Raw genomic sequence first — 14229 nt, forward strand, 5'->3', positions numbered from 1 at the left:
TCAAAAAATTCTTCAATCGTAACATCTTCCAATCTTAGAACGATGTCACAAAGTATCACAGTGACATGATTTGTTCCAGGCGGATATATGTCACGCCTATCACGTTGTTAGAAAACACGGTATTCCGAAAAAAAAATCATTACAATGATGTATGATGATATCGCTTATGATAAAGAGTAAGTTTTTCTCAATGTTACTGGAAATAAGCGAATGATTGGTTAGCTTTCTAGCTAATCGGCTAAACAAGCTGACCGTTTTATTGCTTTACTGGTTGCATCAGTTGATTAATATAAACTTGAAAATATGAAAGCACTTTGGAAAGCCATTGGGAAGCGCTAACAATTTCAGTCGTAAGATTTCATGTTGTACAGAAAATAATTTTTCAGGAATCCATATCCAGGCAAAATATATAATGTACCTAATGGCAAAGACGTTTACGCAGGTGTTGAAATCGACTATTCCAGAATTCATGTCACTCCGGAAAATTTCTTAGCAGTTTTAAGTGGAAACAAAACAGCGGTAAAAGGTGGTAGTGGGAAAGTAGTAGAAAGTACTCATCGTGATCATATATTTGTATATTTCACTGACCATGGAGGTGTTGGATCAGTGTCCTTCCCAGATTCTGTGGTATGCTCATGATTCAACTTTTGGCGACATTTTCGATAAGCAATCGTTCATCAATGTTTGTCATTTCCCCAATTTTACGATCCAAATACTAAATGTTTATTATTTCAGCTAACTGTTAAGGATCTAAATGACGAATTGAAACGAATGCATAAATTAAAAAAGTTCAAAAGGCTCGTATTTTATATGGAAGCATGCGAAAGTGGCTCAATGTTTGAGAATGTTCTACCCAAAAATATCGATGGTTGCTTTAAAAAAAAATTTCCATTGTTATTATGATAATAGCCTTATCGTTTCGAAGATACGTTCTATTGAGATGAATTAGGAAAGACTAAGACTCTTCTGTCAAATTGGTTGGCTTAGCCATTTGCATTACGAGCCCACAGCCATAGAATCAGCCTATCACTAGAAAAAACTGTACTGCACATATAATAGTTTTGCTTTCACTATTGTTTGCAAATTTGAACAGATGATTACAAATTTGACACAAATAATTGCAAATTTGTTGCAGTTTATGCAGTAACAGCGGCGAATTCGCATGAAAGTTCTTGGGGTTGCTACTGTGACAATATTATGAAATTGCCTTGCCTTGGCGACTGCTTCTCTGTAAATTGGATCGTCGATTCTGAAAAGGTTTGAATAAAGAGGAAATAATTCTTTCGCACATTGATTTTTCATTCCTATAAATCTCAAAAAATATGGATGGATTTTTTCGCCAAAACAATTGAATATCAGCCAATAAAAATACTTTTGCAATTTGTAAATTTGATAAATAGAGGCAAAAACGATATATTCATGAAGATCAGTCCAGGATAATCACTGTCATTTCAATGAAAATAAATTATTCCAATAGCAAGAGTGATTTCTAATTTCTTCTTTTACAGGAAGATTTGAACTGTGAAACTTTAGCTTCTCAATTCAAAATTATCAAACAAAAAACAAATTTGAGTCATGTGATGCATTATGGTGATTTGAAAATTGCCCGCGATTATGTGGCTTATTATTTGGGCGATAAAAAAACTAATATCACGAATATTTATGATGATTTGGTATATGATTTTTGAATATTCGATAATGGGAATTGGTCTTGCCTCCGTATTGTTAAGATAGTGCCTAGTAGTCTAATATGAATGGCCTAGCTATCTTTCCAATTCAAATTAATAGAAAAAACTTCGATATTAGTTAACAAAACCCTTTATTTAAACATTCGAATGTCACACAACTAACATTTAAAAATGGCTTATATTCAGCGCATTATACTGTATTAGGCTGTTTTGACACATGCGGATGTTTTCTTAGTCAGCGTCAATATTTTTGCTAAAATTTTAAAGGTTTATAGATGGAGTTTGAAAATACAGAATTAGTTGCTTGGCCTTCGCGTGAAATTTACCTCCGAATGCTCAAGAAGCAATTACACGAGGCAGAAACGGAGACTAAACGACGAAATTTGAGGCATAAAATCGACAAATTAAAAATGATAAGTTATTTACTCAGAATTTCGAATTTATCTCACATTGAAAACAAAAATGTTGGTCTGACAGAATCTCTTCTATTTCAGAAACGAGCATACCTTGAAACATTTATCAAGTCACTGATATCGACTATAATACCATATCAGTCGTACTCTCATTTCATGCATCAATCACCGCCAACAATAAAGTCTTTAAACTGTTTTGATGATGTAATCAAAGCATTCCATCAATTGTGCTTCAATTTTGGCCATGTATGCTTCTTTCCTTTTCCTCTTTATTATATTTTACTTGCAGATCTCAAAATGTTGTGTTTAAGCCAGTTTGATTTTGGTCAACACCCACTAATTTTTACTATCTCCTTGAAAAAAAGGTCATGTTAAATAAATATAAATGTAGCACATAATTATTAAAAATAGATATCAAAGGAAGATTTTTGCTAGCATGTAACGTAATGTTCCACAAATTGGTTTTTAAAAGTAGGTGTGAATTTTAAATTAAGAGTTATGATCGATTTCCAATTTAAATGAAAATCAGTCCAACTCTCGAATTACTTTAATGCAAGACTGTTTAAGGTAATGAAACTGTCACTTCACACTATCAGAAGAATGACAATTTGTTTATCTAAGCGTTTCGTTGTTTTCAGAATCCATATATTCTAAAGTACACGTACGTGTTTGCTAATCTTTGTAATGCTGGAATCGACTCAAAGAGAATAATTGGTGCTATGTTTAACATCTGTGGTAATATTAAAATTCGAGGAATTCTCTGAAACTCACTTCTCAAGATGTTTTTTTTCATTATTTCATTAAAGTTTTCTTTCCTTTCCTTTGCGGAACTAATACATTTACACATAATTTTGCTAGAAATTCGATTTAACTTTTGACTTACCTTTTTTTGTCGTTACTAAATGATTTGTGTAATTCATCGAATAAATGCTGGAATATGAATGATCATTTGTGGATGAGTGAGAAGCATTTTGTTTGCAATACAACTAATAAATTCAGTGCTTCAATACATCTTAACTACTTTTATGAACTCCGACACGACAACAAAAAAGAGCGCAACGAATGATCAAAGAACTGTTTTCTTCGTTTCGAAAGATTAAGCATATTTTTCAGAATGTGTTGAATTAAATTAAATGCCCACCGGAAGAAGTGGGGGGGAAAGCGTAAATAGTTGCATTACTTTATTTCAAGTTCATTTCTCACTTGAGCGCTTTTTGTTGAAAGTTCCAATTTTTTTTTGTATTCACTGATAATGGATTCTTTTCATCGTTTTATTTGAAGAAAGCTAGATTAATTAATCTTAAGAAGACTGTCATGTATTCCTCAGTTTTTCTTAGAAGAAAAAAGTGAGGGATTCATGAGGGATCTGTGTAACATTTACCTGCGATCATTACCAATTTCTGATCAAGAAAGTTGATTAGAACTGTATCCAAGAAGCTGATCACCAAGCACTTTCATTCGTTTTCATTTTACCGTTTGTTTAAAACCATTTTTTTGCGAATTTTTCCTCCGTTTTTTGAAATTATCAAATTTACTTGAATAATTATTATTCCATATTTTTTGTGCATGAAAACACATGAATTTCATCACAGGTTCATAAGATATTTGCTGTCTACTGCTATTACCGTAATTTAGTTAATGTTATGTCAATGATGAGATCTGGAAGAGAACAGGTTGAAACGTTTGGTATCGTTATAATTGTAAGTGACACAGAGATATAGCTTATAAATAATTATATAATGGCCATTCAACAAGCTCCTATCACTCTTTAACAATCTTAAATCCAATAAATTTGGAGATGCGGAAGAAATTTGTTTGAAATTTAGTGGTTGAATGAGATTTATGAAATGTGAAGAATTTCAGATCACAAGAAATTCTTCTGTAAACTTCTTATTGTTTTTTATTTCTATCATTTTTACAAAGAAATTCGTTTGATCTGTTTTCATTATTTGTTATCTTTCTTAACATTTTTTAATCAATCAGTCTTTTGCAAAATGCCATATGCCTAAATCGATAATACTTTTATTTTACCTTTTTCAATGCGAATAAATTGTCTTTTCTGCAAATATTTCGCACGAATAATTTGGAAGAAAAAATCTTTTCAGTAGATTTACACTTTCTATCGATTGCCTGAAATTTTTATCATCCTACAACTGAAGAATTTTTTTACAAAAAGAGTTGAGAAACCTGGAAAGTTATGGGTTCAGTTCTATATCAGAAACAACGAATCTAACTGATAAGATGTCGGTGAATGTTTTTGTTAATGATTTCATTGTTAGTGAAATAATTCAGTTCTAATTTCAAATTTAGATGTTTCTTTTCATGCTATTAATCTTTAACTCCATTATCTCAACTGCTGTGGAATATCTGTCCTGTTATGTTTAAATTTTTCCCCACTTTTCATTTCGAAATTGCATAATACTTGGCTTCATTTCCCAATGACTTTTTGGTTTCCACTTATTACAGCGGTTGAGCTATTGGGATAATGAAGAATGTTTATTATTCATCAATTTCAGAAAATAGCGAAAATATTTCAGAAAATAGAAAATATTCATTTCAGAAAATAGCGAAGAATTGCATTCATCGTACCAAATTATTGCCCAGATAGGAGAATTTTATAAAATAAATTTTATTTCTGGTCAGTGAGTGGATAATGACATAGACGGAAGTACTGTCAACTTCCCGTATCTCAGAGTGATTCATTTCTGTCCAATTGTGAGTGATGAATTTTTGGAGTTATTGCTTTAAAAGATTTATTTTCATGTCAACTTCCTAATTCTTTATGTCAGTTTTGTTATTGCAAAGCAAAATTAAATAACAGAAAATTTTCAGGGAAAGTTTCAATAAAAAGTTTGGCAAACAATTTCCTAATTCATTCGTAAATTTTGGAAATGTTTTCGGCTTGTAAATGAATAGATGCAATTGGTGAAGACGTTTGGCCATCACACTGTTCTAAACAGAAGTTGAAAAGTGGAAAAAGTTTTGAAGAAATTTCAATATTTCCAGGAGACCTATTCGTTATGTTATGTGATTATTTCAACATATTTGCCAATTCCTTTGTGATTTTGAAGAATTTCTTCTATAAATAAACACAGCCTCTGAAAACATTGAAAACATATTGTTGCAAACAAAAATTAAATGGAAAATTTTTTGGGAAAAAATTGTAGCGAAATTGAAAAGTGTTCACAAAACATTTTCTCTTTAGTTATACATGAATAATTTCAAACGCAAATATTTTAAAATTGTACTAACTTACTGATTTCTTGTCCTCAAAATATATTGTGACGATTACACTCTTACTAAGCTGCATCGGGATGTGTTATATCTATTTCACTTCAAAGAGCAATTGAAATTTCTTGAAAGGCTGAGATGAAATTTTATAGAATACAAAATTTAAGAAAAAATTGCAAAATTTATTCCATCGAAATTGCTCACTTCTTTTTGAACTACTGTGTGTCATATCCATCGGTAATTATCCCATAATAAGTTCACATGCAGTGTGTCACGTAATGGTATCACATACTGTGTCACATACTTCACTACGCTATGTTCACTTCTGTTGTCAACGACAAATGTATAAGAAAGAAAATGTGTAAAAACCGATCAGTTAATTGATGAAATTTAGTGAAAATATTACGGACTATTAAGAATAAACGTTGCTCTGCTCTGCTTATTTGTCACAAAAAGCTGCTTCAGTCCATGAGGCGGTTCTTACTGCGCCCAACTTCAACTTCAACCTGATTGCTTGCTCCATTTTGGTTATTCTTCAGAAAATAAATACTTAAAAAAATATGCACACAGATTTGGTTTCTGCAATTGCAAAGGTTGTGCAATAATTATATGATGGCATTAGTGGACAATTAAAGAATCAAAACGCAAAGAACACTTTCTCAAGTTTCTAGAATTTGTTTATGTTTCTGTTTCAGACAAATACATAATTTCTATGCAAACTTTGATTTGTGTTAGGTTTACAAAAAATTTACATATTAAAGTCGCATTTCACATTTTCAAATTAATTACGTCAATAGAACAATTTTGTGCATTGTGAAGTCAACATTCCACTGATTAAATCAATGTTTGATATTTCAGCCAACCCTCCAGCTTTCAGAACAATTTTTCTCTGAAATTTCGAAAACTAAAACAGTTTGATTCATAGCAAGAAATATAAATGAATAGGGAAAAGAGCGCTCACTTTCAAATATTTTTCTTTCATTTATTCCTCAGAAATGAAATTCAGTTCATTCATATCTAATCAAAAAATTCATCAAAACATAACTAGGTGATATCCGAAACGCTGATCACTTTTTGTATTTAGGCATCCATAAAACTAAATGATCTATTTTGGTGACTGTTCTGACTCCAGTATTGACCCAAGTGACCATCTGAAATTTACAGTAGTTCAGAAATTAGACTCATTAGTTGGTAATTTATAGGTGTGTAAAACGAAATTTTATTATATCCAGCAAATTATTATTATTTCAGCATATATGATGAATTTGAAACCGATAAAACCCCTTATCATATTTACATTTCTCACTGGCCTATTTATTGTGATATTTAATTTCTATTTGTTTGCCACCGATTCTAAGATAATTATGCGGCAACCCTTTGCTTCCTTCCTCAAAATTAGTAATGTTTTATTCGCCATTTTCTGAAGATATTTTTGTCTAAATTCTATATTTTCAATTGATTGATCAGTTTTCGAAACTATTAATTGATATTGGCATAGGTCTTGGAGAGTCCGAGCTAAATATTGATGAAAATTAAAGTGGAATAGTTCGAAAGAAAAAGTAATGAAAATGAAGAGTATAGAATAGTGTTATGTAATTAGATGTAATACATGCAATTAGAAGTATTCAAAAAGTTTGCATCAAATCGATTACTTTTTACAGACATAAGTTTTGAAAAGGATAATACAACAAGATGTCGTCTCATGGATTTAGATCCTTGGAATCCTGAAGTATTACCTTACCTGTATCCGGATTATGATCCTTTCAAAACATGCCAAGTGACTCGTGTTATGCATACAGAATTAAAAAACGGCACAATTCGAATGGTTGATAATACGTAAAGATAATCGAACCTTAGCTTTGTTATTCCGTTAATGGGTTCTATGACATGAATTTATCCTAATTTTATCTGACAAATTTTGTTTTTATGACTCGGCTAAAACCAAAAAAAAAAAAAAAAGAAAGTATGTATAAAATGTTTGTTAAATTATGCACGCACAAACATGCATGCATGCAGATGCGAGCATCAATAGAAATCTAGAGATATATCTAATACAGACAGATATATCTTAATTTAATAATAACGATCGAAGATTTTACTAGTAGATCCACTACGAGACATCTGGATGTAGTCTTCAAATTTCAGATGTCCTACACTCGCTCTTTTCTGTTTCACTTGACATACATTCCTATTTTGAAGTAAATATACCTTCAAAGAAAAGCCTTAAATTTAAATCAGTTTGTTTATTAAATTATGGATTAGGACATCAGATTGTGAGTATCGATGCCTTTACAAAGATGGTGAATGGAGTTTTACAAGCGGTGAATGGATTAAAATGGAAAAAAATGCAACATATTATGAGAGTTGTGATTTTATTGAAACACATTGCTGGAAAAGAAACAAGACCACGTTTCGCTACATTCATGTTCAGGTTGATTCCATTCCTCGGGTTCTATTTCAGTCAGTTGCAGTTTGTCGTTGATTCTGATTTTGTCCGTTTTCACCTCAAGAAAAAACTTCGAAATACTTTCAAATAATGAATCGATAAATCTTTTCAATGTGAAAGGAAAAATGAAATTATGACAAAGAATTGTACCTGTGCTAATTATTGAAAACAATTCGACTAATAATTTCATCTGATACGTTTCATCAGAATGCGTTGTTAAGTGTGTGATAAGTGATTTTTCAGGTAATACGACCAACACAGAAGATATTCCAGAAGGAGGATAACTTACATCCCGGGATATTCATTTTAATCTTCGACTCTACCTCACTTTCTTCGGAAATTCGTACACTTGTTAAAACTAACCAGGTAATTTTCCGAATATATTCTGATTTCTATTTATTGTAATTGTTTTATTCATTACCACCTGTCGTACATTTTCTAATAATTTCTATATTCAGTAAGTTTAATATTATTGGTACATTTGCAAAATTACGCAAGATTAAATATTTTTCCCACTGCTGAGCACAAATAATGGCCATTGGAATGCACCGAGTTGGAAATAATAAATCCAAGTTTGATTGAAGTTAGTAGATCTACCGTTAATTATTTATTCTCGATGACTGCATGCAGCAAACAGTAAAGCAGTGGAAGATTATTCTAACTTCACCTATGAACTTGTACTGCAATCTGAGTTGAGAAATCAGTTGAAGCATAATGAGCTGAACAAAACTACAAAGCAGAGAAACTATGAAGTGATTTGTTGAAATTTATATCATAATTTTGAGGCTCTCTATCAATTTTACGATGCAATAACATTTTATTATCACAACAAAATTGGCTTAAACAGTCGACCAAATGCTTACGCCATTTTTTCAGGTCTTTGCTTGCATTACATTTTGTTGATTAGTTTGGACACTTTCACAGCCACTCGATTGCTTCACTGCTTATTTGATCTTTCCCACACTATTGATTACTAAAGTTAACTTTATAATTACTATTAAATGAGGGATAAATTTGCGCCTTTGACTAAATCATACAGAAAATTTTGATAAAGTTTGACAAAGTCGAATTTTCGTTTCCATTTCATTTCAGGAACTCGTACCATTGATTTAGATGCGAATCTTTTTCCTGGTAGAAGTAATGCAGAGCATCCACAGTTCTGTAAGGTAAATCGTATCACAATTAATTCAATCTGTTAAACTGATAAAAAATTGAAAAAGTGATAAGTGAAGTATATCACTAAGTGTTATTGGACGTGTAATGATTAATAATACGCCGTGATGTAATAATTATGATAAACAGGAATCCTTTTTTATACGATTAATAAGTAAGTTACTTCATAAAACAAAAGTCTTGTCATAATATTTGCCTTTTTATGACTTGCATAGATTATAAATTAGTAAATTAGCTGAATTTGTAGTCAGCTGTAGCACCCTTGCTTCAAAGGATGAAGCTAATTTTCATAATAATAGGCTGAAACCAATAAATACGTTGTATTTTCTGGTATTTCAGCAGGGTGTCAAATTGAACGAAACGGTAACTTATGATTTTACCAATCAAAGTTATGCATCAATAATGGCGGAAGATTGGCCAAGCATGTTCACCTATCCAAACTGTCATGGTTTCCCCAAAGCTCCAACCGATCATTATGGGAGGTAAATCATTTGTTTTAAAACTATGGAAATCAAAAAGAATTAGGGTTCAATTATAAGTTATTGCTGCTCACTTTTATTTAATTTCTATCACTGGAACTTCTAATTCTTTTGGGGTGAAGAAGTATCAAAGACAGTATAGCTGCCATTTTTTTATTATTGCAAGCTTTACTTAGAAGATTGTAAGCCAAAAATAGTTTATTAATTTCGATGTGACATGTTTGAACGATCAGTTAGAATCATCTTTACATCGATTTGCCATCGTTTCAATAGATGAAGTAGTCAGAGGAAATTGTTTGAAGTAAATCAATAAAAAACATGCAAAATTTCTCATGATACGACATCAAGAGTCCTAATCAGTTCCTCTGAAGTGCCTTGGTGCGTCGGCCGAATCAAGAAAACGAGGTTCAAAAGGATTTCAAAACTCATTTCTATGGAGGAGAATGTCACGAACACTATCACAAACTTATGGATTTTATGGATAAATTCTTAGATGAATATAAGGGATTCTCAAAATTTGCTTTGGTGTGGATAACAAATCTAGCTCATAGTTCAGCCAGTGGATTATATCGAGCTGATAAAGTTGGCTATTCTTATCATTGCTCACTTTTTAGAAAGAAATTTTTTTGAATGAAATCATCATTAAAATTGGATTTAGCTTTTGAATAATTCTTCCCTATTTGCAATACGTGATCATAGATTACATTCTGGCAGGATTTGAAGAACTGATACTGTATGTGACGATGAAAGCAAAAGAAATCAAGAGACCTTTGTTTATTTAAAATTTATTTTAATATTTCATAATTTTCAGCATTTCGCCAAATTTTTTCGTAAAAATGTAGACAATTTGAAACACTCATTCGTATTTGTAATGGGTGATCATGGATTACGATTTGGGGGAATACGAAGAACTGATACTGGAAATCAAGAAGACAATAATCCATTGCTTATGGTAAATGTTTATTCTTTCGCAAAACACTAACAACAGCGTGAGATGAATATTGCTTTTTTCTCTTCACATTTTGAACTAATATTCATTTCATAGCTATTCCTGAATTAATATCCATTTCATAGTTATTCCTGTATTGATATTGATTTCACAGTTATTTTGGACTGATATTGATTTCATAATTATATCGCAAAACTTTTCGCCACAAATTACATCTAGCCTTAAATCACTGTGTCCCTATACATTAAATATGCATTTCTCAACCTCCTCCTTTTTCAGATAGCAGTACCACAATATTTGCGTTCAAATGGGCAGCTTATTTTGAATTTGAAACAAAATTCTCGAAGACACACATCTCATTATGACATCTACGCAACACTTTACGATATAGCACGATATGCAAGGAGACAGAGTTTCCAGAAATGGGATGAACATGATTTTAGGTTTGCTGAATTTGCTCTGATGTTTGGTTTTGTTTCGCACACAATTGACGAACTGCTCATATTAACTTGTCTGATTTTTTTACTCTAAAATTAACGAGCTGATCCCAATGAAATTTAATCGGGAAATTACAGCATTCATTATTTTTCCGATTTACATTGCCTCTTCTTGGTTCCGTTAGCCGTAGAGCTGTACCATTTACAGACTTGGCTTGCAAGTAGCCCGCGAAGAAGAGTTGAAAATGTTCATTCATTGTTACTTTGAAAGTTTTAAAATTGAGTTTGCTTTTGTTCATGAACTGTCAAGACACTTATCTATATTGCAGCGAGGAACTTGGCAAGGTAAGAGGTGGAATCCGAGCAAAGAGTCTTCTAAGGCCCATTCGATACGATAGGTTAGTTAGCACATTGAGAATCACTGTTTTTACAGTCAGCTACAATCACTACAACTTTTTCGTCGTCATAGATACAAATAAATTGTCCCTTGATTTATTGCGAAGTTTCTGTCAGTTTTGTAGAACATGTGAAGAGATGGAAATTCCGGATCAATTCTGTATCTGTGAAAAACAGTGGCGCAAGACCACCACTCACAACGAAAATGTCAAAAAAGCTGCGCAGTTCATTGTCGATACAATCAATGACATCTTGAAAAGAAAACGTGAAACGTGCAAAACACTTTATTTAAAAGAAGTGATAGTTTCAATTTAAATATTTACCAAACCAAACTGTCGCATGGGATAGTTTTTGAGAGGTCAAAGAGTTGCGAAATGAATACTTTGTCGCCAAATAACTTTTGAGTAATTAAATGATATTGGAAGATTTCATATTGAAATTGATTAGATTCATTTTAAGAAATAATCTATAAGCAGGAGACATCAAGGTGATCTTGTCGCACTTCTCATTATAATTTAATACTAACTGGCAATTTAAACAGATCCTTTATCGCAGCTGCAATATACCATTAAGAGATCTTATTTGTTTTTCTTACAACGGAAATTCTTGGTGATCTTTTAAAGTATCAAGTTTTAACAAATGAATATAATTTTTAAAGTGGAGAGAAACAAAAGACGTCAGTTGAAACATTCTTCTTTAAGGTAATTTCGGCAAAATACCTCAAGGAACAACCATTGCAGAAAATAGTGGTTAGCGCCTTACCAAGTGAAGGAAAATACGAAGCGCAAGTGTTGAAGAATAATAATAGTTTCGAAATACTTGGAAAGGTTACCCTTTATCCTTTTCTTCTCATTTTATTTGAGTAATTAGCGAAAAAAATTGCTTAACCCTAACAATGTCTACATCTTTGACTGTTTCAATTTTCGTAATTTTGTTAATTTAGATCGTTCGACTGAATGCTTACGGTAACCAAAGCCACTGTGTGAAGAATGAAGACCTTCGCCCATTGTGTTACTGTTGAAAACAACTGATATGAAAGTAAACTGATCCTAAAATTTTATCTAACAAGCGCTGTTGGAATTGTGTATGGCCTTTCATTGATATCTTATTATAACTGTGAAACTCATTTTAACACACAGAACATGAACTGCAACAGACTGAACTATGAGATACACCAAAACTAAAAAAAAAAACCTAAAACATCTAAAAAAATCACAAAAAAGGAACACCTAAACAGGTATACCTAAAGAAAGACATCATTGTTGGTCAAAGGACAGACAACACACTCCTCTAAATATTTCTCCAACTCCAGTTCTCCTCGAAAGAATCAGTTTCCAGACTTTTTCCACAGTTTCCGAAAGGGAACAAAGAGCGTCTCTGCTGTGGCAGTGTTGACGTGCTGATGGAATAACATTACCTGTTAAGATTCGTAATAACATGCACAGTTAATCTTTTTATGTCCATTTAATTAATATACCCAATAGTAGCTCCAAAGAACGATAAAGCCTTTGTATTTATTTTGTCAATAGGACTACCACAGATTTTTCATCAAAAAGCAGTTCTTAACGTCGTTAATTAACAAAAGTTGAATCATTATGTTCGCTCATTATTGTGCTGCCGCAACTGTGACAAATATATGTTTTTGACTGCTTGCTACAATTCTCTACCACTATAAAATGTTCGTGGATAGGGAAGGAAGTAGTGTTCTTACAAAATTTTCGCAAAATTCAAATTTGATTTCCGAGTGTTGAACAAAAAGCATTCGCAAGCAAACTAGCAAATCGACGAGTAGGAAGAAACGAACCCGACGTGAAAATGTCGCATCCATATCCCAATACATTGACGATGAACCAGTTTGAGACGTTGAATTTCACTCGCAGCTTCCGTTATAAATCAACAATTCCAAGACGGGGGGTAATGGGGTGGGGAAGGTTTCTGCACTGGATGCGTGGTCTATTCTGGTATCCCTAGTAGCGAGGTACCAAGAAGGAATTCAGGTTACTGGCGAAAACTGTCGGAAATGTGGGCATTGTTGAGATTCAAGTTGGCGTAGATGGTCGGGTCAGAGTTGGTGGATAATAACTATGTCAAAGAATCAATTTAACTACATATTTGAAGATTTCGTTTCCAGATTTTCTTTGGAAGCAACTCACTGGAAGTAATGATCTCTTTTTGATGCCAGTTGAAGTAGTGGGTACAACAGAAAAGAATGAAGGACGAAGAACTGATGAAGTGGACGACAGATCTGAAGAAGAAAACGGCGCTGATGATCTGAAATGTCTTGATTGGCTTGTCAATTACAGATTACCTGGTAGTTGTTATTATATTACGAGCTGAAAAGTTCTGAATGGTTACCATTAGATAGAGGATTTCGCTTTGTAGTTTTCACATCCTGTTACACTGGCATAGTAAAGGTCTTCGACGTTGAATTCGTAATGACGAGTTGGATCCTTCTATGGCACATTGAGCATTTGGGGTGATAGGGCTACCGCTAAAAGGAGAAAAAGAATCTATCATCAAGAAGCATGTGATATGATTCTATTATATTTTGTTCTAGTTGTTAAAATATGTTTATCTTGAATTTTATTCCTTACTGTTCTCATCCGTAAATGATTTGTATTTGTGATTCTATTGAGCTTGTTGAATGCAATGATTCACTAAGATAACGATAAGAATTTAGAATACTTTGCTTTTTTGGATGATCCATTTCACCAGTTCACTGAGACGAATCTCTTTCGCAATCCTAACAATGGATCTGTCTCTGAAGATTTCATGCGTCGCGAAGATAAAGAACAATTAGAACAAGTGATTTGTGACACGTTGATAGGTACGGCAAATCTCGCAGTTTTAACGCATTCACTATTAGTCTACATTGGGATCATGGCGTCTCGCTTTTTTTTCTTTTGTCCATTTTGTATGCTTATTTCCATACATCATTGAAGCTGGTACATAAATTTAAACGTTTTATATATATATATATATATATATATATATATATATATATATATATATATATA

At 32.4% G+C, this 14229-nt stretch overlaps 4 protein-coding genes across 4 annotated transcripts in view; all 4 read left to right on the forward strand.

The window, feature by feature from the left end:
• Nucleotides 1-144: 144 nt before the first annotated feature.
• Nucleotides 145-2968, forward strand: LOAG_02771 (peptidase C13 family protein; the record flags this gene model as incomplete). Its single annotated transcript, XM_020446121.1, has 8 exons — nt 145-176; nt 387-627; nt 736-868; nt 1136-1257; nt 1509-1673; nt 1964-2105; nt 2166-2347; nt 2740-2968. The coding sequence occupies 8 exons, from the start codon at nt 145-147 to the stop codon at nt 2863-2865; spliced, it is 1143 nt and encodes a 380-aa protein (XP_020303498.1). The 3' UTR covers nt 2866-2968.
• Nucleotides 2969-7034: 4066 nt separating this feature from the next.
• On the forward strand, nt 7035-12233 carry LOAG_02772 (hypothetical protein; the record flags this gene model as incomplete). Its single annotated transcript, XM_003138309.1, has 13 exons — nt 7035-7168; nt 7595-7763; nt 8022-8144; nt 8564-8654; nt 8871-8944; nt 9291-9433; nt 9802-10012; nt 10242-10382; nt 10659-10822; nt 11146-11214; nt 11338-11509; nt 11914-12039; nt 12156-12233. The coding sequence occupies 13 exons, from the start codon at nt 7035-7037 to the stop codon at nt 12231-12233; spliced, it is 1695 nt and encodes a 564-aa protein (XP_003138357.1).
• A 794-nt stretch (nt 12234-13027) lies between these two features.
• Nucleotides 13028-13291, forward strand: LOAG_16496 (hypothetical protein; the record flags this gene model as incomplete). The annotated part of the gene is made up of 2 exons (XM_003138310.2): nt 13028-13173; nt 13210-13291. 2 exons carry the CDS (start codon nt 13028-13030, stop codon nt 13289-13291), a joined length of 228 nt encoding a protein of 75 aa, XP_003138358.2.
• A 96-nt stretch (nt 13292-13387) lies between these two features.
• Nucleotides 13388-14229, forward strand: part of LOAG_16497 (hypothetical protein) — a gene marked incomplete at both ends in the record, with an annotated part of 2124 nt that continues 1282 nt past the window's right edge. The window contains 2 exons of the mRNA XM_020449150.1: nt 13388-13523; nt 13893-14039. Coding sequence (XP_020307411.1) covers nt 13388-13523; nt 13893-14039 — 283 coding nt within the window. The remainder of the gene's footprint in view (nt 13524-13892; nt 14040-14229) is intronic.

Source organism: Loa loa (assembly GCF_000183805.2).
Source record: "Loa loa unplaced genomic scaffold supercont3.5, whole genome shotgun sequence".
NCBI lineage: Eukaryota > Metazoa > Nematoda > Chromadorea > Rhabditida > Onchocercidae > Loa > Loa loa.